Source organism: Periophthalmus magnuspinnatus, chromosome 9, assembly GCF_009829125.3.
Source record: "Periophthalmus magnuspinnatus isolate fPerMag1 chromosome 9, fPerMag1.2.pri, whole genome shotgun sequence".
In the NCBI taxonomy this organism is placed as follows: domain Eukaryota; kingdom Metazoa; phylum Chordata; class Actinopteri; order Gobiiformes; family Gobiidae; genus Periophthalmus; species Periophthalmus magnuspinnatus.
In genome coordinates this window covers 27,226,429-27,253,222 of record NC_047134.1, presented here as the reverse complement: position 1 = coordinate 27,253,222, position 26,794 = coordinate 27,226,429, and the positions used below count along the sequence as shown (strand labels likewise).

Here is a 26,794-nt window from a genome sequence, read left to right as displayed (position 1 = left end):
AGTGAAGGTGTGTGGGGTGTAAAAACACAGTGGAGCACTTCCTATATTACCACATGACCTCACAAGGTGGAACAGAGAAGAACTCAACCTAAATATGCAGGGTTTGAGTGTTAAACGTGTGAATGAAATAAAACACAACTCTAAGTATATTCTTGATACAACATTGTGACATAAATCAGAAAATGTCATAATATGGGCCCTTTAATAAATTCACAAAAATACTGAAATATGTCAAACTAATACAAAAATCACATTTCAGAACATGTTTGTACAGACATAAACTATAGGGTTAGCAGTTTTTATGAAGAATAAAACAGGAGATTTTGTATAATTATGAATAATTTTGAAATTATGGTATTTCAAAAATCACAGTCTCTGTAATTTTCTACTTGCGTTCGTTCAAACTGTGATTTCAGTTTGATTGTGATCAATTTGCAGCCCTAGATAAGAGCTCAGATTAAAGTATTTATTTATAATGTATTCATTTACGTCGCCTGCTTGTCTCCATGGAGATGTTATTGCTGGCTTAGAAGATTTCTGAGTATGGCATTATACACTCATCTATCTCTATGACCTCACCAGACTAAGTTACAGCTCAGCTCTGAGGAAAGGTCACCCCCCTCACAGTAAAAATGTATGTTTTTCAAGGTAATATTGAGCAAGAGAAACACAAGTAAAGAAATAAATACAAGATACTTTTATCGTCATACTGTGGAAAATTCCAGGTAAAGCAATAACATCTCCATGGAGACAAGCAGGTGGCGTGCCTTTCACCTGAATGTAAGGACTTTATACTTATTTCTACTTTTTACTACTACTTACTACTTAGTTTTGTCTTTTTTTTTTTTTATTTGATAAATTTTATAATTTACTTCCTGGTTGAACATGAGCAGCAGATATGACATAGTAGTAGCAAACTTTACCTAGCAACTATAATGTAAACAAGGGCCAAAACTTGCCCAAATTATACAATTATAGTTATGATGAGAGTAATAAAAAATAAATGACAACACTTTTATTTTGTTAAATGAAGGTTTACACACCAGTTTACACACTTCCTTGTGTAAATTGTCCCTGTATTTTGGATGGAGTTGTCTGTGTTGAGGACACAGGTAGAGGGGATTCTGTTTAAGAACTAGTCAGTTGGTTTATTTTGTTGTGAGCTGAAATAACATTAACTCCTGAGTAGTATTTACATGGCAGCTGTGTCTGGATGAATAACCCACTTAACACAGTCCCTGCCTCTGCTCCTGTCGTTATAAACTCACTGCTCACTGACAGGTGCAACGCAGCAATCTCCTCTGTAATTACAACTGCCCCCCGCAGAGACAGCCATCCTCTCTCCTCCTCCTCTCTTTTTCCTCTCTCTCCTCTCTACTCTCTCAAACTCTCCTCTGCCCCTCTCTATCTCTCTCTCATCCCCTCTTCTCTCTAACTCTCATTTCACTCCACCTTCTGGATACAGCTCCTACCTGCACTCTCCTCCTCTCTCTATCTCATCCCTCTCTCTCCTTTCTATTACCCTCTTCTCTGTCACTCCCTATCTCCCTGTCTCATCCCTCCCTCTCTACCTCTCTCATTTCACTCCTCTTCTGTCTCTCTCTCCTCCTCTGCTCCTTTTCCCCTCCTCTTTTTACTTCTGCAGCTCCTACTTGCCTTCCTCTCTCCTTCTCCCACCTGCTCTATCTTTTCCTTTGGTCCTCACCCTCTCCTTCTCTTCTTTACTCTGCCCCCACCTCTATCTCTATTTTCTCCAACCCACTCTCCCTCTCTTTCTCTCTCTAAGCCGGGTTTACACTGTGAAATTTTCAGCCCAAATTTGGTGTGATATTCAACCCGCCAACCTTCGGATCAGAGGATGAGCAAGCTACCGACTTCCTTTACCTCTCTCTTTCCATCTCTCTTTCTCTCTTTGTCTCTCTATCTCTGTCTCCAGGGACTGTGTCACTTCTGCTCCACAAATAACCCTAACATCCCCATCACTACCACACTGCTGGATACCTCCTCTGTCTCTTTACCAAAACAAACTCCATCGTTCCTTCATTAGCTCCATTGTGTCCGTGTGAAAGCCCCTGATAATGGGTCGGATCTGGCCTGAGCATGAGCCACGGAGCCACAGAGCCACAAAGAAGAGAGTAAAGTTGTCAAAAGTATCGAAAATCAGATACTTATCGATACTGAAACTAGTATCGAAACTAGACAGTCATTTGAGCCGGTGTCGATACTCAAAACATCACATTCAAGGGACAGAAATGAACCTTTCCTGAATATTTTAGAATGATTTTGAGCTGTGGGAACCAACCTTGATGACTGATATAAGGTCACATGGTAATATAAAAAAAAAGTACTATGGTTTAATGTTGAAAATCACATTCTATTATATAAAAAAAGAGAGTTTTTTATTGTTATTATCGTCATAGTCGACCATATTGACTGGTATCGACCGCGGTGCTGTTCATCTTTGGACTGAGCATCCTTGAGTGTTTTCTGTTATATTTGAAGAGGTGGGCGTGTCTTAGGAGCATGGACACAAACAAGGGCTGATGGGAAAAATACCAAATAAGCTGCGTTCATGTTTTATAATTTGATGATGTCATGGTTTAAGATGGAGGAGAAGGGTCTATATAACTATGTAACTCTATGTGAGATTCAAGTTTTTTGGAAGAAATATCCAAACTTATGATCCACAAATTTTGAACCTTATTACTGATTGTTAAGTATTGGTTTCACAAATTTGCCGTATTAATTTCACAGCTTTAAGTCTTTCAGTTGACAACAATCATGTCTTTGGGGCTGAATTATGGAACGATTTTTTTTTAAGCTAGTGCAAAAAAGCAACTCCCTTTAGCTTATTTGTGCTGAAAAGTTCACATTTTAAACACGTCCAGAAGAATAAACAAAAAGACTGAAACATGAACTGACAAAATAATACAAGAATCACATTTCAGAACACGTTTGTATAGATTTAAACTTCAGGGTTAGCCGTTTTTACGCAGAATATGACGGAAGATGTTGTTTGTGGAAGAAATTATGGTACTTCATATATTGCAGGCTTTGTGATGTGCTAATTGTGTTCATTCAAATTGCAAAAACAAAGATTGTAACCAGGAAACTAAATGGTGGTACTGGCTTAATTCACGCATAAGTCCTCCCTGCTTATTCACAGTAGTTTATCTGAGAAACCGACAAATCTAAAATGCAGGAAAGTCAGTTCTGGCTTTGTTCACACATGACTCTTTTCTGGCAAAATGCAGGTAAAATCCCAGGTCAAGGTGCATGTGTATACAGCTTGACATAATACCCTCACATGCACTCTCACACGTGCACACTCACATGCACTCTCACACGCACTCTCACACGTGCACTCTTGCATGCACTCTCTGATGTACTGGTATAATTGACTGCACAAGGCCAGAGCTGCTTTTATGATGTGCCAATAATCATAATGTCACTGTGATGGATTCGATCGATGCTCCGTCTGCCTCTGCCCATTTAGAGCCTCTGTGCTGTGTAAAGACTGTGTAATATCTGCACTGGAGCAGGAGGAACAGCGAGCGAAGAACAACAACTCAAGACTGGTACCTTTGCCTTGTCTATCTGCTAAAACCTATGCATCAAGTGATAAGGTTCGATTTGTTCTTTTAAGGTCCTATATTACGGAAAATTGTGAGTTTTAAGCCATTTTATAATGGTACCTCTTCAAAAACATACCTGGAGTTGTACTTTGTTTCATTCAGACATGTTTGAGTAACACTTTATTATTAGTCTGTCCACATCTCCAAAGCTAAAAATGCTCTGTTCCACCTTGTGATGTCATGAAGTGGTAGTTTTCCAGTGAAGAGCTACCTTTTAACTCTTGTTTGGTAGATTGAAATTCCAAGACTGATATTAGCCAAATGATTCTAGTGAAAGTGTGTGGAGTTTAAAAACACAGTGGAGTATTTTGTGTATTACCACATGACATCACAAGGTGAAACAGAGTGTTTTCAGTTTGAGAGAGGAACTCAACCCAAATATGCAGTGTTTGTGTGTTAAACATGTGAATGAAACAAAACACAACTCCAGGTATGTTTTTGATGAGGAAACAACATTATAACATAGGGAGCATAATAAAGGCCCTTAAAGGTGCATTATATAGCTTTTCTGTTGGAAGATAGGTCTACATCACCTGCTTGTCTCCACAGAGATGCATTCTCTTGCCTGAAATGTTCCACAGTACAGCATTTAACACATTTATCATACTTAGAAAAGCAAGCGTGGCCAACAGGTGAAATTACTTAAGAGCTCAGTTACTGCTTTCAGTAAAAATGTTCCATGTGTGTTTTTCAAGGTATCTTCAAGCAATAAAAACACCCGTAAAGAAATGTATCTAAGACAGAACGGTGTAATGGTACACTATGGAACATTCCAGGCGAAACAATGTGACCCATCAAACTAATGGCAGTACTGTGGTTTGGGGTGGAAGACAAAAATGAAGAACAAACCCAAACAAAGGTGGCCACTCCAACAGAGGCAGGGTTTTGAGCAGATTACAGATCCAAGAATATTCACCCAAACGTCTGTAGTGATGAATTTCCAGTTAAAGAGGAATGCCATACATTTACATACAAGGAAAACTATGAGCACTATGTCTTGCAGCTAAAATATGATATGAAGTATGATGGTTTGTGTGAAATATTCCATGCTGAGGTGCACAAACAAGTCAGTAATGGAGTTATCTGTGTAATCCCTCAGTCGTCAATAGGACAAAAAGAGTGAAGATGTTGCACTGTCATCCAAGCCGCTTCTTCAGTTCTGGTCAGATTACTGGTGGACACTGCCTTATATTTATCTGCCGCAAGGAGCTAATTACACTGAAACTAAAAACACCTTTAGTTTACAGTTTCTGTTTATAGGTTAGGTGTATTTTGCTACTGTAAGTGTGCACTGAGCCTTAGTTACTTACTTAGCATAACCATTCCAGCCCCTAATGAGGGCTACAACGTTTTATCCAGTTGATTGAGTTTATATTTTTCTTTTGCTATCAGTAATGGAGTGATTCTCTGCTTTGTAGACTGTATAGAATGTATTTACTGTTGAGATCTGCAGCCCTGTGTTAAATCATACAAGCAGATACTGTACAGTAGGCCCGAGGGATACTGGAAAAAAAATCGGTTCCTTTTTTACCTATTACTGACCAATTCAACATTTTTCTTAGCAAAAACAAAATAAAAATGTCTTTCAATATTGATTTCATGACCATAGACGGAAAACTCTGAATCAGCCCCATGTAACAGAAAAAAGTCATATTTGTTCCAGACCTGTCACTCTAACCAATTTTGAAGCATGATATATCGCCTCAGAGAAATACTGCGATAAACGATAATACTGAAACTACTTTAGGCTGCTAATTAAGATTTGAATAAAGTAAGATAATCCCAGTAAATCATTTTAAAATACATGAGCTACAACAAATAAATAGCAGAATTTACCAATAATTAGCATTAAAAAGGACTTATTCACCCCTCTACAGCTCAAATCTTATTGTACTACAACAAAAATAGTCAAAATCTCCCCATTTTTGCAAATAAAAAGTACTCAGGATAACTACTGAGGCCCAAAATATATTGATCCAGTTTAAATATATTGAACGATGAGTCAATACAGACCCAGTTTGTTCCTCTAAAGTCCAAACCACATGCTTTTTTTGACAAAGAATTAGCTATAGACCTCTCCAGAACAACAATATAATACACACCATCCCAAACTCAGTCTCAATTCAAATTATCGTGTTTTCCCAGCGCTCCTGTCCAGTGTATCCCAGATTTGCATTTCCACGTGGTACTCACATGTGTCTGTCTTGAGCAAACTGTTGGTGCTCCTGAAGTACTGCGGATTCTCGATCACTGGGATTTTGGTCATTCCGATGATGACGGCGTCCGGGCCCATCTCGGAGGAGGAGGGCGTGTTACTGCCGTTGGACACATGGTGGAGCGGTGAGGCTGAGTCGTCGTCGTTACTGATCACCGACGAAGGCCCTGGAATATAACACGGGATACGGATTAGACTTATGGACAAAGGTCACTAGTTTAAGATCTGATAGAAAACAATCGGGCGGCTGATTAAAAAATGTGAAGAATGTCAAGATGCACATTTAGGTGAGTCTGAACAATGGCCAGGTGAGAGGGGACAGGTGAGGGGAGGAGCCAGGTGAGAGGGGCCAGGGGAGGGGAGGAGCCAAGGGAGGGGAGGGGGAACAGGTTTCACACCCACATAAGAGTAACAAAAAACAGCTTTAAAAACAACATGGGAGAAAAGGTAAATAAAGGATTTTTTTTTACTTTGAAGAAATTGCTCCAAAAAAAAAAAAAAAAAAAAAAAAAAAAAAGTGAAAGTGTTTGATCCCAACTCATTAAAGAAAAAAAAACAAAAAAACAAAAAACAAAACTGTGGATAGATTGCAAACAGATTTTCTGAGCACTCAAGTTACAATTCTCAAAGGCAGGTTCAAGGTTATTTGTACCCACGGATAAAGGACAATAGCCATAATACACAATTACAGAATCAGAATGACTTGTATTCATCCCCAAGGAGAAATTCTGTTCATTACAGACATGCAGCCGACCGGCAGAAGAATAGAGTGGATCCGTTAAAACACCTAAAATACCTCAAATCTCCTTTATTAGTGCTATAAGAATAAACCTGACATCTATGTAGGTCATACTTTAACACTGGACACGCTATGGACATGTCTTTGGTCTATTTAGTATGTGGGTTTAACTATTTTTATTGTTTTAGGTATCTGACTTTGGTGAAAAGATTTCTCTGTATCACTATGATATTCCTTGTAATGAAAGGTGTGTTATAGATAAAAATGCAATAATAATACATAAATAAATAACATAATAATAATAAAATAATAATAAAATAAAATAATAATAATAGTAATAATAATAATAATAATAATAATAATAATAATAATAATAATAATAACAACAACTATTATTATTGTTATTATTATTTTTACTATGATAAAGGAGACAAAGCATACCATTATTTCCTGCATTACCCATGCATTTGTATATACAGTATTTACTAGGCCTTATCTTGCACTCTGCGGCTAAGTGCAGTTAGCAGGTACCCGGGGTCTTCACATGTCGCTCTTTAAACCTACGAGCCGTGTGCGCTTTAAGCCCACACATGAGGGCCATTGAGACAGCGACATTAAAATTCAAGAGCACGCACTGCTTCTTCAGAGAGGGTCATTCATTCAGGTTTGAAAAAAAAATACATATAATGAAGAAAGTGCAAAATGGCTCCTTAGCTGGAAAAAAACATGCTATTTATTCCAGACTGCATTTAATGAGACCAAACATAAAGTGGATTTGAAGAAAGTTGCAGCGAAAGCAAAAACGCCTTCAAAAACACCCTTATAGAAAAGACTGCAACTGTGAAAGATTTTTGAGGACTTAAGGGGCCTATAACAGATTTTTTCCCAATGTATTTGAGCATTTGTCTTGCCAAAGTACAGATATATCACATAAGCAGCTACTGAGATCAAATACGTGCTGTCTGCGTATAATTATAAAGTATTTGATTGTCCAGGAATGTGTTAGCATGCTAGTTATTGTTAGCATTACTGTGACGGCAAAACACGGCCCTGGTCTCTGAGAAGTGTGAAAAGAGCTTATAAACTCATCATGGTGAATAATTAGGATGCTCATAACTTGTGTCTACTCACAGTTACAGTACTCGTTTTTCATTGTATCTCATAGTGAAAACACGAGATCAATTTAATGCTATACCGTGCAACATTACAGGCAATAACACCTCCCAACACCCCATCCTTCACTTGAAAAGTTACAGAGTGCAGCTTTAATAGGTGACATAGATGACGTTAATGAATTCAAACACGGATTTCCTCTGACACGTTTCATTCTTTAGATACACAATGTGTCTTGTGCATTATAGACATATTCCCAGACCACATAATTCTTTGTAAATATTGGACTTGGCTCCCGGTTTAAGACAAAACCCATTCTGCTCTTTCTCTCTCCTACCCCCTGTCTCTTGCCCTCCTCCTTCCCTCCATCCCTCTCTCTTGTCCCTCTGTTTCTTTCCTTCAAATCTTTTTCTTTCTCTATACTCGCCATCCAACCCCTCCTTCCCTGTGTCTTTATTCCTCTCTCTCCTCTCATCTCTTCCCCTTCTTTCTCTCTATATTTGCTCCCCTCTCTCCCACTCTCTTGCCCTCCTTCTTACCGCTCCTCTCTCTCCTCTTCATCACTGATTTCCCCGCTGCCCTCTCTGTTCTGTACACACACTCCTGATGTGCTCCATTTTCCCGTATTACGACACAGCTCCGCACAGTTCATTTTCAAAGCTCCCGAAGCCGTTGAAAGAAACGAAAAACGCTTTGGAATGGTTTGTTTTTCCAACCGCAATGGTGTGTGATTCTGTCCTTCGATAAAAGCAAGGGTATTTCACTCCTACGGGGCATCAACTGCTGACACGTCACATATTTAGATCACCGTGTTGCCTTTTATCGTTTTGAAACTGCTGTATTCGCAAAAACAATAACATTAACGTCAATTTGTGGTGCTCTGAGCCCCCTTTTCCTTTGCTCTCCACACTAAGTCACTCCCCCTTCAGAGCGCTATCACATTACAATTATCGTGCATCCCGCTAATGAAACTACTGCACATCACATCAGGTTTGTCAAGTTGCTGTGCAGTTTTGTATCATGTTTTTGTATATTTATGGAGAATTGTCGTGTGGGAGCATGTGTGACATAGACTTGTGGGCGGAGCAACGCACAGAATCTTCAAGCTATCCACTCAAATCTGCATAGATGACATCTAAAACCTCTTCAGACATGTTTTTGATGTGGAAATAACGTTATAACACAGTAGAAAGTCAAAAAAAAAAACAATGATTTTGCATAATACTCCCTCTTTACCTGCATGCATGGTTTAAAATACCAGAGTTCAGTTTGGAAGTGACTCAGTTCTGCACACAATTCCTCTTATAAAAGGAGTCACCTTTTCAAATGTGACTGTGAACCTTTTGTGCATGTTTGCTTCAGAAATGGTGAGAGTGTGAAAATCAGGACAATAAAAAACTCTCTGAAAAATGGAATATAATCATGTGTTCGGAAAATGCGGAAATTCTCAGTAATAGGTTGATTTCGGGTTCTAAAATTCACTGTTTTTGAAATATCCGAAATTATGATCCACAAACCTTATTATTTGTGTGGGATCGGTTCTGGAAACACAAGCAGGTAGCGGACTCTCCGACAGAATGGATTGGATGGATTTTAATGGTAGGTATTTGATTTTTACTGTTTTTAAAAATGTGATAAACAGAACTTGATCATTTTAAACAGTTTGCAGTGGTCCAAAGTTATTCCTCAATTACCTTATGCATTCAGAACATCCTAATTATTCACCACGATGAGTTTATAAGCGGTTTCTCAACTTTCAAAGGCCATGGCGCACCAGAATTACTTCCTGGTTCACTGACGGTTAAACGTTTTAGAATTAGATGCGACAACAAGCGACCACATTTTGGCCCTAAGAGTTCCTTTTATAATATATCTATACTGGGTTAAACTTGAGTACATTTGACTATTAATGAGTGGGCACCTGATCGCAGTACATAGCTTCAGCCGGTGTTAGCTGTCTGTCAGTGCGGCTGCGTTGTGGAAGGGGAGGGACCGGAGACATTAACACAGAAAGGTCAAAGGTCAGATCGTTATAAATCCCGTTAAGAGCGATGCCCATCAGGAGCCTGTCTGCAGCTGTTACTCTGTTTTGTGTGCGATTGTAGTGGGGATGTGTGGGGCTGTGGTTTGGAAAGTTCTTATATTATGCTCATGTTAACTGCTTCAACAGACCACTATTGGGAACTGGCTGGAGAAATGAAACTATAACTTGGAATTTACTTAAAATTTGTGGTTTGGTTAGAGGAAGAATTAGAGAAAATCTATCTGATACCATTAGGGTAAGGTTTGAAATGGGGCAGTGTATCACATTTTAAAGAATCAAAAATAGACAAAAATAAAAACTTGTTTTCGTCATTTTGGTTGTTTTTATTGCTCTGAATATCAATAAAAATGTGTTCTTACTGTGACTGGGCTTGTATCTCCACAAACCTGACGGGTGTATTCAAGCTTGTTTCCATGGAAATGTTGCTCCCATGGCTATAATATTCCACAGTATGTAATAAAACTCCATAATGGCTGAAGGATTTGGGAAAAATGTCTAACAGATTTTTTAAAAGTATAATAAGTTTAGAAGAACTGACAAAAAGAAGTACAGGATTAGTAGTTTTTACGCAAAATAAGAGAGAATATTTAGTTCTTTCTGGGAAAATTTTGGTACATTAAAAATCGCAAACCAGATTATTCGATAATTTTGTCCATTCGGATTTTAATTTCAATTTGATTGCGATTAATCTGCAGCCCTAATGTCCATGGAGAATGCTCAGAAGTATGATTTTAACTTTCTTTTTCTATGGAATCATGCAAGAGACGAACCACCTCCAGAAAATTCCACATTGTACCTTTAAAATTGGACCATGCAATTTATCAAACTGTGAACACGCAGATCTCAGCCGTTATCTGGCCGGCACAGGTGGCTTTAACAGACCTGATAACTCACTGAACACGTCTTTAGCCCTTGATCCTGTGTTATCGAGTGCCCTCACCCCTATACGCGCTTTAAACACCAGCCTCATGTCTATTAACACTACGGGGTCGTGACCTGGAAGCACTCACACCTTCACCTCTGGCCCGCTCTTCTTATACCTCCAGTGACCCCCACCTCACCACACATACACGCACACAAACTCTGCCCTTATGTGTTTTTTTTTAAGAGTGTCTCCCGGTGGACAGCCCAACCCCCATCACCTTCACATCGATACTGAATGGATCGCAAAGTGTAGTCCAAATTTAAGATGATTATGAGCTAGAGTTTGATCGTCCAATCAGATTAATCTTTTTCAGTGACGTGTGCGAAAAACTCAGAGCTCATTGGTCACTCATTATCACGAACAAAACCAAGGACCAAAGCAAGCCAGGAAAGACAGAAGTTTGAGAAAAAAGGGAAAACGATTGTGTTATTGTAAAAATGATTATCTTTCTAAACCGCAGAGACAACAATGGCGTGTTTTCAATGATACCCAGATGCATTGTGGGAACGCTTGTGTAAGATTCATGAGGTTACATTGGACAGCTGACCCCATGTGCCCGGTACTGTTACATTTCTCTGTCTCGCTCTCGTTTATGTTTTGTGTTAAAGTTATTTTTCACTTGTTCTTTAGCCCGACGCTGTGAACTTGCTTTAGGACAAATGAAACCTGAGCCACCACAAGAATACATTTGATTCTATTTAAGTGAACTGATTTATTTTTTTCCACGTATTTGAACAAAATGTGTTTTGACCCAGTGCAGATACATATTCAGAAAGCATTTTACTGTCAGACAATCAGAAAGTGTGTGTTTTACTCCTCTTTAGTCTCTCTGAAAGTACAGAAAAACGCTTATAAGGTCATCACTGTGAATAATTAGGATGGTCAGGATGCATAAGGTAAGTGAGGAATAACTTTGAACCACTGCAAACTGTTTAGAATGAACAAGTTCTGTTTTTTTTCACCTTTTTAAGACACGCCAGGACATTTTGAGCAAGTTAGACATATTTTGAAGTTTAGAAGCAGACATATTTTGAAGTAAAAAAAAAAAAAAAATCCAATAATAAGAGCAAAGGTAAAAACTTTATAAGCCACCGCCAAGGATGCCAGCAAATACATAAGGAGCAATGCAAGTATATGTAAGTGACACAAGGCAACTTTTAAACCCTATAGTGAATATGAAATGCCAATCCAGTATTTGTATTTAGAACTACAGTATGTATTTCTAGAGGTGGCACTACACCTGCATGGTTCTACGAAAATTAAAGTTAAAGTCATACTTGACTGACGTGGTCCGCAGTCCCTGGTACTACCTGGGTATAGCTAAGTTTCTGTGCCTCCAATGAGCAGCTCCATGTTTCTTGTGCTGTTCTCTCCGTTCTGTGTCAGAGCCTGGAGCTGGGTGGAGATTCTGGCTCCTCCCACACACACCTGCAACTCATTTCATAATCAAGCTGCACCTGGGGAGGACAAAGGAACCACGGACCTGACACTCTAGCCCTAGATTGTCTGTGTGTCCACAGTGGTACAGCTCTGCTTGGCTCAGTCTCATGTTTTGCTTTTTTTTTTTTACTCTGCACTCAGTTGGATGTTTTTTTGTTCCTCCCCAGATCCTACTCTCTGGACCCGCTCAGCTCCTCCACCTCCGACCCAGCTCTCCACGACCCAGTTCACCTCGAACCGTGCGGACTACCTCATCGCTGCCCATGACCTGCTCAAATACTACTGCAAACAACCCCGCTCTCAACTGTTTGATCCATTTAGTTTCATTTGCATTATATTCTCTGTAAATAAACTTTGTTAAACTTTCCACCCGAGTTCTGAATCTTTGGTCCCCCTGTCAGTCGTTATGATAACTACACTTCACACAACTCTCCCTGTCGTCAGTGAAGGAGCTAACGTTCTGACTCCACAACTTTAGCAGGGTAGAGCGGAGGAAGCGGAGGAAGGTCTACCCATGATGCTTTAATCCACGAAATACTAAGCAATTTGGAGTTGGATAGGGCTCTGGGGGTTTAAGTGAGTAACTAGGTGCCAATTATGTGTAAAAGAGTTAGAAAAGTGTTTAATTAATTCATGGATTAACAACAATAGGAGAGACAGATGGCAAAACAACTCGCAAACAGAATATACTCAACAGGAAGTGACGTCACAGCAGCACAACAAAGTGTTACCAAGGCCAAATAAGGTTAGGTTTGTGGAGATGCGAGCCCGCTCAGAATAATGACACATGTTTTTCAGTGCAATAAACACAACCAAATAGTCTCCATGGGGTTCTGAAACCACTCCAAACATGTTCTGAAATGCATGTGAGTCTTGTATTAATTTAGCAGTTCATATTTCAGTCTTTAATCATATTCTGTGTAATCCAAATCCCAAATCTAACCACAATCGCATGACTAGTCACAAAATGTGCAGTGTTTCTGTTTCTTTTTTTTTCTTTTTCTTGAGCTTCATGGACAGAACTCGAGGTGGTATTTCTGGATATTCACTTTGGTTCTACGTCAGCAGTTTTCATAGAGGAGAAAAGCAGATTGTCAGTTTTTCCAGATGAGAGGGAACGCTGCACTGGGAATCACATCAGGAGCAGTGGGATAAGGAAGCAGATTTATTTCAGGTATGTTAGAGGTTAATTAGCAGACTTCTTTGGCGGACTTTGTTTGTATCTTCCTATTGGGTGAAGTTCAAATGAAGTAACTATACCAGGACAGGAACAACAACCTGAATCAGGACTAAACCTGGACTAAACCAGGATTAAATCAGCACTAAACCAGGAATAAAGCTGGTCTAAACAAGGACTAAACCGGGACTAAACCAGGACTAAACGAATACTAAACTGGGACTAAACCAGGACTGAGCCAGGACCAAACCAGGACTAAACAAGGACTAAATCGGGACTAAACAAGGACTAAATCAGGACTAAACTAGCATTAAATCGGGACTAAACCAGGACTAAACCAGGATTAAACCTGGACTAAACCAGGATTAAATCAGCACTAAACCAGGAATAAAGATGGTCTAAACAAGGACTAAACCGGGACTAAACCAGGACTAAACGAGTACTAAACTGGGACTAAACCAGGACTGAGCCAGGACCAAACCAGGACTAAACAAGGACTAAATCGGGACTAAGCAAGGACTAAATCAGGACTAAACTAGGATTAAATCGGGACTAAACCAGGACTAAACCAGGATTAAACCAGGACTAAACAAGGACTAAATCAGCACTAAACCAGGACTAAATCAGCACTAAACCAGGACTAAACTAGGATTAAATTGAGACTAAACCAGGACTAACTCAGTCCTGGTTTAGTCCTTGTTTTGCCCTGGTTTAGTCCTGGTTTAGTCCTTGTTTAGTCCTGGTTTAGTCCTGGTTCGTGTTGAGGTTCAGGTTGATAAATTTCCTCTGCCAAAGTCCTGGTTTAGTCATTTTAGTTTTGGTCTAGTTGTTTGGTGTATTTTAGTTTAGTACATGAGGTGTTGGTTCAAATCCTAGTTTAGTCCTGGTCCAATCCCTGTCCTATCGTAGATTCGTTCTGTATGATCATGTTTGCCGCTGTTAGTCCTGGTTTAGTCCAGGTTTACTCCTAATTCAGACCTAGTGTTGTCCTGGGTTAGTTATTTTAGTCTTGGGTTTAGTTATATTTTAGATCATGTACCTGCATGGTTATGTTTCTCTGAGTTAGTCCTGGTTGAGTTCTGGTTTTGTGCGGGTTTAATCCTAATTCAGAGCTATTGCAGTCCTGGTTTAGTTCAGTTTTAGTCTTGATTTCGGTGTCACCTTTTCTTTAAACTTATAAAAACACAGTTAACCGGACCACTGAGCCGTCTATGGAGCGTGGCTGCTGCTCAACTGCCATGAGCACATTTAAGAGGGATTTAAGGACATCCGGACCCATCAATCATCCGGCAAAGATACTGCCAAAAACAGCACCAAGCTAACAGACGCTAAAGGCTAACACGGGTTAATGGGCTAACAGATTATAGCAGTGAAAGATTGCGGCTATCAGCAGCAGTAGAGGAGGTCAAAGGTCATAGGGGCTTTAGGGACAGAGAAATAGGGCAAAAGGGCAGTGCAGATAAGAAGACTTCCTCCTATCTGTTCTATAGCTGCAGAATTATTTCTCCACACTGGGATTTGATCATAAAACAAGCAAGTAAAAGTGCATGTGCATGTTCCTATATATTAATTAAATCTCAAAAAAGTCTGCTACACCTGATGATGTCATGAAGTGGTGCTCTCCCTTTCCACAAAGCTTTCCTCAATGTTTTCAAAATCCATTTCACCTGATCATTTCCCTCATTAATTATTGTACTTCAATTGCATCATGCATGTTTAAATAAGCCTGTATTGTCCAGCATTTGAGGCTTGAGTGTACAGAAAATGTCTGTTTGCACCTACCACCTATCCCCGCCCATTTTTCTGTTATTATTCAAAAAATTAGACTCCTGGTCATACATGTAGGGTTCAGTAATTTGTCATGTAACACAATGTATTTTGGGTAGATCACGTCCCGTCATCCATCCAGTCACATGACTAATATACAGGACAACCAGTCAGATTACACCTGACCCTAGGTCACATCAGGGACGCTGCACACGCATAAACAAGTGCGAGTTAGCTTAAACCTATAACGCCGGATCCTATCGTTGCCGATAGAGCGCAGTTGCGGATTTTCCAGCAGCCTAACTCCGCAACTACTCGTGCTCTCATGTAAATTCAAACGGCGTCTCAAAGTGGAGGCAAAACTTATCTAAATATTTTACCATCATTACGGTAATCTGCCTCTGTTGTCCTGAAGGTGATGAATGAGAGTGTGGGGCTGCGGGGATTTTCCCAGTAATTTATTCGATGCGTAAAAGAAAAAAAATACGAATGGATGTGTAAAATAGAAGTAGTTGTGAGAAAAAATGCAGTAAATTCTGATACTTCGTTTAACATGATTTTTATGGCTATAAAAAAAAGACAAAACCGTAATCAACATGATTAGGTCTGTTATCGCTTTCAAACGAAAAATGCTATTTTACTCCTGGCTGGCTCTCAGAAGCGACTGCCCGAACTATGCATCCCTCACTGATTCCATTCAGTGCAGTAATCATCATTCAAGTAATTATGAACATTTAAGAAGTTCAATTGTGTTGTGCAGTATTATCTCATGGCGTTGTGCAAGGTACATCAAAATGCACTGTACATGTAAGAATTAATAATACATTTACGAATAAATATATGTTTAACATTTTTGTATTAGGTGGTAGATCTTTCAGACACGATCATTTTAAAAGTAGCTCACATACTGAAAAAGTCTGAGCACCCCTGCTCTAAATGGTAAATGGTCACATTTTTATATAGCGCATTTCCTCCTTCAAGACACTCAAAGTGTTTTACGTCAAGGAACCACTCACCCATTCACACACACATTCATACACCAGAGTACACAGACACTGGGAGCGGGGTGGGTTAAGTGTCTTGCCCAAGGACACAATGACAGCATTTATCTGTGGGAGCTGGAATCACACCGCCAATGTGTGGGTAAGTGAATCTGACCAATCAAAATCAAACAATGATGCTTATGTCGAGAGCAGGATTCGAGCCGCCAACCCTCAGATCAGTGGCTAATCACTCTACGGACATACACATTTTTGTTTTGTACATGTGTAGTAATAACAGTGAGACCGTCCAGCTCTGGGACAGGTCTCAGAGCTGTAAAAGCCACACTCTCATTGGTTTAGCTGCAGACCACAGTCACTGCTGCTGCTGCTGACCTATGTGACCTGCCCCATGAGTCTTACCACTGCTCACACACACATGTACAGATCCACATGTACAAGAGATAAAGAAAGAGGGGAGAGGCAGAGAGAAAGATGGAGAAAGAGGGAGAGTGAGGGACAGAGAGTTGGAGAGAAAGGGGAGAGTGAGGTTATATAGAGCGAGAGATAAGGCGAGAGATGACCGAGAGGGCAGAGAGAGAGGCAGGGGCAGAAAAAAAGGCGTGAGCATGAGAGAAACAAAGAGAGAGAGAGGGAAAGGGAGGAAAGGAGAGATGTAAGTGGGGAGTGAGATAGAAGTTGGGGAGACAGAGATAGAGAGAGGGGGAAGAGGTAGAGAGAGGAAGAGTGTAGAAAAGAAAGCAAGAGGGAGAGCGATGGAAGAGAGGGGGAGAGTGAAGGACAGAGAGTGGGAGAGACAGAGGAAGAGAGAAAGAGAGGAGGGAAAGAGATGCAAGAGAGAGTGGGAGTGAGGGAGAGGGAGAGAGATGAAAGAGAGGACAGAGAGAGAGGCAGGGGCAGATTAAAAGAAGTGAGTATGGTAGAAACAAAGAGAAAGAGAGAGGGTAAGGGAAAGAGAGAAAAGGACAGATGTAAGGGGGAGTGAGATAGGAGTAGGGGAGGGACAGAGAGAGATAGAGGGAAGCGAGAGAGAGGGAGAGTGTAGAAAAGAAAGAGAAGGAGAGAGAGCGGTAACATGAGCCCCGCGGTCTCTAAACTGTGTGTCACCCAGATGCACACAGGAAATCATCGATCGATCGCAGGAAGAGGAGAGGACGGAGGGAGGACAGAGGAGCGACACAAACAAGAGAAAGAGAGAGAGAGACAAAAAAGAAAAAAGAGGGGGAGATGGGGGTGTGGAGGGAGACGGGGGTGCAGGAAGACAAAAGAGAGAGGGAGAGTGGGAGAGAGGTAGATATAGATAGAAGATTGCAAAAGAGAGAGAGAGGAGTGAGTGAGTGAGAGAGGAAGGTAAGGGGGAGAGGGAGAGTGTAGAGAGGGAGGAAGAGTGTAGAAAAGAAAGAAGGAAAAGGGAGGGAGGTATGGGAGGAAAGAGAAACAAGAAGAGAGAGATATGGAGGTGTGATTATACAGAAATGGTCACACACAGTGAACAGGAGAGTGAGGCTGGAGAACTCTTTATAATGCCCATGTACTGTAATGTATTGTAATGTAATGTACTGTACTGTAATGTAATGTATGCATGTGCAGTGGAATTGCAAGAAGTACATGGAGGACTCCATATCGAGTACTACACCCAGGTTACACTTGAGAAAACACCGTCTTTACAAAGTGTGTAGCAGACTATGCAGTGAGGTGTAGTGTGAATCAGAGAGTAGTAATCAATTCTGCTACTCTGAAGGGCAAGAATGCAGGGAATACAAATAACTAAACTTTAAAGCATATCTATTAAAATGAGGGATGATATATCGGTGTTGATGTATCGATATATTGATACTCAGGACACATGTAAGTATCAATACTGTGAAAATATGCTAATTGTACGGTTAGGCATCAATCTGAGACATGCTAGAGCCAATTCTTTATTGTTTTTTGTTAAAAGACTTTCAGAATTTTGGACTGATCCATCTGTGTCACTTTCTGTTTGTCAGTTCAGAGTCTATATGAAAAACATTTGCGTACATGTAATTACTGATATGCCTCCACCCATAAGGTTAGACTAGTATCGAGGTATCAAAATACTCCCAAAAGTACTTGATATCATAATAATAATCATACAATTGATTATATAAAGGTCTAAAATATGTTGTTTTTTAAAATTATCATCGCTCACTGAACTAGCCCCCTCTTCATATGGGCATGGACATAAAGTTCAGTGTCTCGTCACAAATAAACATGTAGTCAAAAAGCGATGTCACTATCTTCATAAGATCATGAGTTTCTGGTTGTTTATTTCTCTCAAAAGCAAAGCATTTCCCATAGAGTTTCATAACCCATCCCTCCATCTAAAATCATGACCTCACACTGCACAGCCCTGCTCCTCTGGCTTCTCGTCTCTCAGTAAAAATAGATCTTGGTTTCCATCTTTTTACACCACCGCGTTTCTGTCGTCACTCTCTCTCACCCCTTTGCATCCTCCTCCTCCTCTTCCTCCTCTGCTGCTGCGGATGTGGATTCTGCTTTTTGAATTTTAGCTATTTATAATCTGCAGCCCACATTCACCTCGTCCTATGACACAGTCTTCTGAACTGAAGCGCCGGGGTGTTCCGAGAGAAGAGGGGGAACAAAAACTCAAGACGCTATACAGAAAAAGTGAGAAAGACTTGTTTGTCATTCTTCACTTATTTCCTTGTGCACTTTCTTGTCTTAATGCAAACAATGTTACCGTTTGTCCTTGTTTGCATTGCTGTGGTGTGTTAGTAATCTTAGTGTTAGTAATCTTGCATTCACTGGCAAAGCCTTTCTGTGAGCCTATTCAAGAAAGACCTTGTAACTACTCTAAGAATTTCTCCATGAAAATAACTTTTTTTTTTTTTTTTAAGTTTTCCATTATGTTTAAGGTATATTGTGGCCATACGGTGATATTTGTCCTCTGCATTTGATGCATATCCTTCATTGCAGGTGGGGGAATCTTTCAGGAGCAGTGGGGCCCATCTCCAGATCTTGAGCCAGAGCACTCATGTTTAATGCTTTTCTAATGTGCGTTTCTGTGTCCAGTTTTCTTTGTTTCACTGTCATTCCACTAAAAGCCCTTCTAAGGACAAGTGCTGCCAATTAGCTCTGACTATAAGCACTGTGATGCATCAGGCTGCTACGCTACAGCTAGTCAGTGTTTTTATATCTGTCCTTATTCAATTAAACAAAATTAATAAAATACCTTAGATAGAGGATTTTACAGTGCAAGTTTTGGGTTAAAGGGGGAAAGTCGAACCTGAAACCTTCTTGCTATGAGGCGAGCCAATCAGCCGCCATGTTTTAGGATAAGGGGGAATAGGACTGGGTGATATGTTAATAAAAACTGAACTATGATCTAATTCAAGGTCGTCCAACCTTTTCTCATTAAGAGCCACATATAAAAACAGAGACAAAGCTGAGGGCCATAGACTGGTCGCCAGTACAGTGAATACTTAAAATCTGCGTTTATTACAAGTTAGACTGAACTACTAGATAAACTACCTTTGTTCATGCTTACATCCTCAATGGGACACATTAAATATTTGGCAAGGGCTTGTTAAAGTAGATTTTCACAAATATACAGTAAAAAGTACTTTTTAAGGTAATATGGGCCAATTCACCTAAAAGCTTGAGGGCCTAGAAAAAATTATGTGAGGGCCGCATTTGGTCCCCGGGCCACAGTTTGGGCATGTCTGATCTAATCCCTTTGACCAGATTATGATTCAGTGCTATACATATACATAAATCATAATGGTACGTATAAAAGAAAGTGACTGTATGCATTGTGCAAAAACTGAAATTGGGTCTCAAATATTGTCATTTTTTTCTGGCATATCTCCCATCCATGCACAGGGAGGACATACAAACACATACGTATGTACACAGCCAGGCACAACAATATCTATATACTATCCAGGACTTGAACCAGGGACCTTTCTGCTGTGAGGCAAACAATAAAGTCCAGCAACAGGCTCACAACCACAAAGAAACAGGGTGAGTGCTTTAAAGGTGGATTTGAAAAGGCATTTATTTCAAAGAGCCTCAGATATGTTCATTTACTGTGCTAGCCGTTTTTAGCTGTGATAAATAAGGTAAGTCTCCAAATACAGAGAGAACAGGCTCAGCTAAAGCACGACTAATGACAAAGAAACATCACACTCCAAAGACTATAATAAATGAGTGCTTTTATTGAAACCAAGTGAACAAAAAAGAAAAAAAAACAAACTTTGTCCTGGAAGGTAATGCAGTTTCAGTTCAGACTTTGAAGCAATTATACAGAACAGTTCTTTTTTTTTTTGTAAATGCAAGTAATGGGAAGAGAGAATTGACTAAAACTGCATTTTTTGTTAAAACATTTTAAAATATTTTACATAGAGTTTTGTCAAAGTGCAGAGTAATAGTAAGTCTAATGCGTCACAAATTAGAAGCTTGTAATTTCATTGGAATTCATAAGAAAACTCTTATTTGGCCCATAATGACTTGGATTAAATACTGAATTGTTTAACAAACGAAAAGAAAAAAAAAAGACAAAATGAAGTGACCATATTATGCTATTATCCTTTAACCATGAGGATTTTATATATGTTTTTCTAAGTTTATTTTTTAATGAATACCAAAAATATGAAACAAAAACAAAAAAATGGGGTTCCTCAGGGGTCAATGCTGGGACCCATTGTCTTTTTAGTTATTTGATAAGTTGTGATAGGTTGTGTGTGATGACAGAATTTAAAAAAATAGGTATGCTGGCAAAAAAAAAACAAACAAAAAACAAAAAAACAACAACAAAAAAAACAACAACCATAGAGTAGAAGAACATTTATAAAGGATTCAAAACAAATTACAAATAGACAAAAAAACACACCATTTCTCAGTTGTACAATTGTTAAAATCATAATTCTTAAAAACTAAAAACACAACACCAAACAATGTACAAAAAATTAAAACAAAAATATGTTCCTCTACAATTCAAGCTTATTTTTGACAGCTAATAAATTATTCCAGTAACATTATAGTGTAAAAACGCACCAATCACATATACATGGAAGCTACATTCATCGCTAATAGTTAATCATTTTTGCCTTTTTAATAAAATCTTTTCAGAGCTAACAGTAATAATACACATTTATTTACAACTTGTACTCAACATTCAGTGAAGTGCAGTGCTTAGTGTATGAGTTAACCATTAGTGAGCCAAAGGTTAAGAGCACTTTTATAACTATATTAAAGTTATTGTTAGCATCTAGTTTTGATGTTACAGTATTTAGTGTACTTTAAAATTGAGCTGGAGGGCAGGTGCAATTTGTTCTGTTCAAATAAAGATAATTGTATAGTTAATATCTATTTTATTACTGAGCCTGTCCACGTGAAACAAAAAAAAAGTTGAATGTCTTCTCCATCAGCCAATACCAACTAAGATGAAATATTTTTTACTATCAAGATTATAGGTGTCAGTTATGACTTCTGGCCAAGATTAATATATGAAATTTATGGAATCAATGTGCCAGAAAATAAATTATTTAAAGGCACTCTACTTGATTTTATCATCTAAAAAAAACATGAAAAGCAGAACTAGTTCATTTTAAACCGTCTGCAGTGGTCCAAAGTTATTCCTCATTTACCTTATGCTTTCAGAGCATACTAATTACTCACCGCGATGAGTTTATAAGCACTTTTCACAACTCTCAGAGGCCAGACAACAACAACTAGCATGTTAACACGCACTTCCCCATTATCGGACAGTAAAACGCAGCACGTAGCGGACTTATTTTGAACTCAAGAGCTGCTTATACAATATGTCTGTACTGGGACAAGACAAATATTGCTCAATTACATGAAAAAAACAGCCCTCCATCTAAAAATAAGACATCAAATTCTAGACCATCACAAACACAGGAAATTAAGTTAGCGCTTTGTTATTTTTACATAAAGAAGCTTTTACCACAACCTTCTATATTTTGTACTGCATTTAAATGGCCCATAATGCAACATCGGTAATAAAAGGCAGGCTTCTTTTGCATAATGTAATTTTCAGATATGGATTTTCAAGGCTCCAGATGTTTTTCTCGAGGTTGTCTCACCCAAAGCAGCATCTGTGTTTTAACCCCATAACCTCTGTAATCAAATATTCCCTGTACCTCTGCCCTGACCTGAATGCGAGCCTGGCTAATAGAAAAGAGACACACAGGTTTTCTTCATGATTCATTTGTAACTCCATTTGAGTCCACATGTATTTAAGTGGCTGCAGACTGGAATAAATTAGATGTAGATTAAATATAGATATGTGGTCTGTAAAAAAAAAAGTGCATTAAGCGCCGGTATGTGAACTAGTCTCACACAGTCAAAAGAGAAGGAATATGAAAAGCTGATGAAACAGTAGGCAATGTATTGTCAGGGTGATAGCAATATTGTTCTTATGAAGGTATGCAAATTTATGGTTCAGTGTGAAGTATTGTTGTCACGGTACTAAATTCAAACTGGATTTTGATAGTAAAGAATAGACTCCATGCTCAATGCCTATTCCGATGCAATGGTAGTAATAATAATAATAAAAAACACTCTTCATTTAGAAAGTAACAGTATTTTCTTTTATATTACCATGCAGTCTTATATCTGTGTAATCCTTCAGTCATCCAGATACGTGGCACATGGTCCTTGGGTGTATAATAGTCTATGTGCCTTTTACTTGTTCTGTTCAGCTCAGGCTCATTCTAAAGGTATTCAGCTATTAAGTATGCTCTTTATCGCAAGAAATCTCGCAAAAAGCTGCTTAAGTGTTTGAAAAATGAAATAAACAGAAATTTTTAATAATCAAAACTAGGGTGTAAAGCATTTCTGCACTTTTGTGATGGGAACTAGATTCTCGAACCTCAACCAAGGCAATTACAGGTGCTTTTTAGCATATTTCTGACATACTATAGAAAATAGGAATTTGGGAAAAACATGTTAGATTTTAGTCAATTTTGCCCACATCTCTGTAGTCTACTGATCAAATACTGACATAAACTTCATGTAAAAAATCAGACCCAGAAATTGAATTGTCATAGTTAAGTTACCTGCTCCGCTACCGGCTTATCATTGAGATGTTTTTCACAGTGTGGCATTAAACTCTCTACGGAGACAAGCAGGTCTTACAAGTAGGCCAAGTTGCAGGTCAGATCTGTTAAGGGGCAAGCCCATTCACAGTAAGAATGCAAGTTTTTGAAGGTATTTGTACTAATGAATAATTCAAGATTTGTAGTTAACATCATTATAATTAAGATTTTAGTTTTGTGATGACAGTTATAATTCTACTTCCTGGTTGGACAGGGGTAGCACATATGTAGAAGTATGGTACCTAATGACCATAATGTTAACAAGGAGCAAACTTGTCTAAATTACCTAATAGTTATGATTTCAAAAATAAAAATTAATTAAAATTTTTTTTTTTTGTTATATCAATGCTTAAACTGTCAGAAAAACTGTGCATGCGTACTTTGTGCATAAATAGGCTCTGTGCAGAGTGCCTCAAAGCTAATACCGGTAATCATTTTTATTAAAATCGGAAAATATAAAAGAAACAACATATTAAAATTCAATTTAGTTAAAATAAAGACGATCTAACTATTATGTAGAAAATTTCAGTTTGTGGTGTTGTTTTAATATTTATTATGCTTCGTAATTAGCATTAGCATTAGCACTGAGACTCTCTCTTTCTCTTTCTAAACACAGAAGTTTCCTCGGCTGAAGTATTCATTTTATTTGTGTAGTGTTTAACTTGTTGTCAGTGACATCCACCCGCAGCTCTCTGTCCACCGCCTCATCTTTAAATATTTATTAATTTCAATGTGATTCGGCAAAAACCTCACAGAGATCAAATTGAACAGGAAGTAGTGAGACTGTGAGTGCTGCTGTGCGTGTGCTGAGTCTATTGTCTCTACATTTTGGTTGGATTTGTGTCTGTGTCTGTTTTAGAACTGAGCGTTACTTCCTGTATTTTATCTTTTTGTTTTCTACTTTTCTTCACAAACTTCCACTTGACAGTTATAAAATTGTGATGAATATTTACATCAGACGCTATCCCACCAAACCAGGTAATAATATGAAAAATAAATGAATCTGTCAAAAGCACTTTAAGACCTGGATTGGAGTCTAAAGGACAGACGATCCTCCATAGACTCATCATTACTGACTCAGAAGTGCCAAAGGATCCAGACATTTTGGAGCCTGAGCAGAAGTCTGTTTATGTGGAGTCTTTATTTTTCCGATATCTCTGTGTCGTTTTGAATATCTCCCCTCTCGCTGTTCGTTTAGCCAAGGACAACAATACAGTCTGTGCCGAGCAGTGGAGCATGGAGCGTACGATGTTCACCGGACACCTAAACATTTCTCTGAATTCTAGGGTGGTATGTTTAACGTCTTACTAGTTTGCCAATATCAGATCTCTGACGCTAAACAAGGAAAATACCAGGTGCCACAGTGGGGCAAGAGTGAATACTGTTGTTGTGTCCTTGGGCAAGACACTTTACCTTACCTATTTTTTTAATTAGTGCAATATTAGAGACAATACAAATGATAAAAGGCATTAGACATTTTGATTTGAGGGAATAGGGAGTGCGTACATTAAGGTTTGAGTGTGTGTGTGTGTGTGGGGGGGGTTAGGCCAAGTTTCAGGTCAGATCTGTTGAGAGGCGAGCCCGTTCACACTAAGAATGCACGTTTTTCAAGGTATTTTTTACTAGCAAAAAATTCAAGATTTGTGCAAAGCCATATTGTGGAATTTTCCAGGCAAAGCACTAACATCATCACAGAGATTAGAAAGTGTGCGTGAGTGTCGGTGGTGGGAGGGGCTGATTGGCAGTCTCGCTTCTGTTATTCTTACCCCAGGGCAGCTCTGAATAATGCAAGAAATACACTGTTGAACATTTGTGGATCATAAGTTTGTATATTTCTTTCAAAAACAGCGAATTCCCCGTGGAGTTACACAGGTCCCTGCTCTCCATCTGAAGTTATGACATCAAATTCTGAAATGTTGTGAACACAAATTCCCATGTTTCTGCTGCATGTTTGTGAGTTATAGAGCTATAAATCGCAGCTCTAGTGCGTGTCTGTGGAGGAGGAAAGGGCATTTGTCAAAGCGGAGTTATCCAGGATGTTTGGACAGATGTTTGGACAGGTGTGGAGTACCTGCTCAACTCATCCAACCGGAGAGTAAGAGCTCCACTGCCTCTACTGTCAGGGGAAGCTATCACATATGTATTTAGCAGAGTGTGTGGAGAATGGGGGGAAATATACCAAAAGTAAGAGTACTGTTACTTTAAAGCAGGGGTGTCAAACACATTTTCACCAAGGGCCACATCAGCAAAATAGCTGCTCTGAAAGGGCCAGATGTAAAATAAATCTAACACATTTTATAACTTTTTAATTAACTGTTTCTGTATTTATTACTTATTCAAGTTACAAATATTACATATGCATTTGCCTAGATGCAAAAATATGGCTGTGTAACTGTGTATCTCCTGATAAATTGAAATTTTAAGACCATCATACCTTTTAATTTACCCTGTTGAGGGCCACATAAAATGATGTGGAGGGCCACATTTGGCTCGCGGGCCTTGAGTTTGACACATGTGCTTTAAAGGAACTGTATGTAGTCTGCGTTCTCACAGTTTTTAAAAAGGTTTTATGATCACTGGATCACTGCGGAATCTGTGTTCCCGGAGCTAAACCTGCAGATAGAGGACACATACAAGTTTTTGTCATTCTTCGTACATGGACAGCGTATGTTCGCGGTACTTATTAATGATTAGCTGCAGGTGCTGATGTTTAAGTAGTGAGGAGTCAGATCAGAGACAGTCCTTTTAGGTTTAAAGCAACTGGATTTCAGACATAGACTGTGTAAACAAGTGGAGTAATAGTTTTCGGCTCCAGTTAAATGAAGCTCATCGAGGCTAGTGGTTTTAGGGGCGAATTTAGAGCAGAGTTCCTTATTTGGAATTACAACTGTGAGTATCATAGCAACCAAAGAGCCAATCCGCACCATTGATTTAGCAGGAGGTAGCACTTGACAATGTTATCAACCAACCCTAACGCTAACGCTAGCGGGAGGCACTTCGGGGAAAGAAGGTGCCTGATTGGTCTGTTATTATAGTTCATATGTTGATTTACGCACAAAATAGCGAAATAAAAATACCAGGATTATGTAGAGCGGGTTAATACAAACATTTTAAGACCAGAATGACAAACCTAACAGCAGCAGTTAAGGGGAGAAGTTTTTCAATAGAAAGTGAATTGGAGCTGAAGTTGATGGAGCCGATGCGCATTTCCTGTTTAGAACAACTGCGGCCGCTAGCAGGTTAGCTATGTCCATTTATATAAACTGATTTCTGATTTCAGCATTGAAACTAGCAACCCAAATGAGAGACTTAAGAACCAAAACACCAAATTATAACATAAACAGGTTGGTCATCTTCAGAATAAATCAGCATTACAATTATTATCAGTAAAAGATATATTTGATTTGAACATATTTATCTCATATCTCATAGCATACAGAGAAGTTTACGAAAATGTAATCTTTCTTACATACAGCTTTTGGGTGATTGCAGCTCACTACCAACCGCCTTCTATTCTTTATATTTGTTCTGAGGAGGGTAGATGAAAGTTACTTGGAGATGCCTTTGATTAATAGATTGTTGTTCCCGTATCGGACTCAAAATAATCTAGTGCCAAACCGAAACACAAACTG

At 39.0% G+C, this 26,794-nt stretch overlaps 2 protein-coding genes across 2 annotated transcripts in view; both read right to left on the bottom strand.

The window, feature by feature from the left end:
- Nucleotides 1-26,794, bottom strand: part of ntrk2a (neurotrophic tyrosine kinase, receptor, type 2a) — a 137,277-nt gene that overhangs the window by 46,148 nt on the left and 64,335 nt on the right. Inside the window, exon 14 of the mRNA XM_055224516.1 lies at nucleotides 5,829-6,017. Within this exon, the coding sequence (XP_055080491.1) occupies nucleotides 5,829-6,017 (189 nt within the window). The remainder of the gene's footprint in view (nucleotides 1-5,828; nucleotides 6,018-26,794) is intronic.
- hnrnpk (heterogeneous nuclear ribonucleoprotein K) overlaps nucleotides 1-26,794 on the bottom strand; it is a 222,739-nt gene that overhangs the window by 175,970 nt on the left and 19,975 nt on the right. The gene's annotated exons all lie outside the window — the stretch shown is intronic.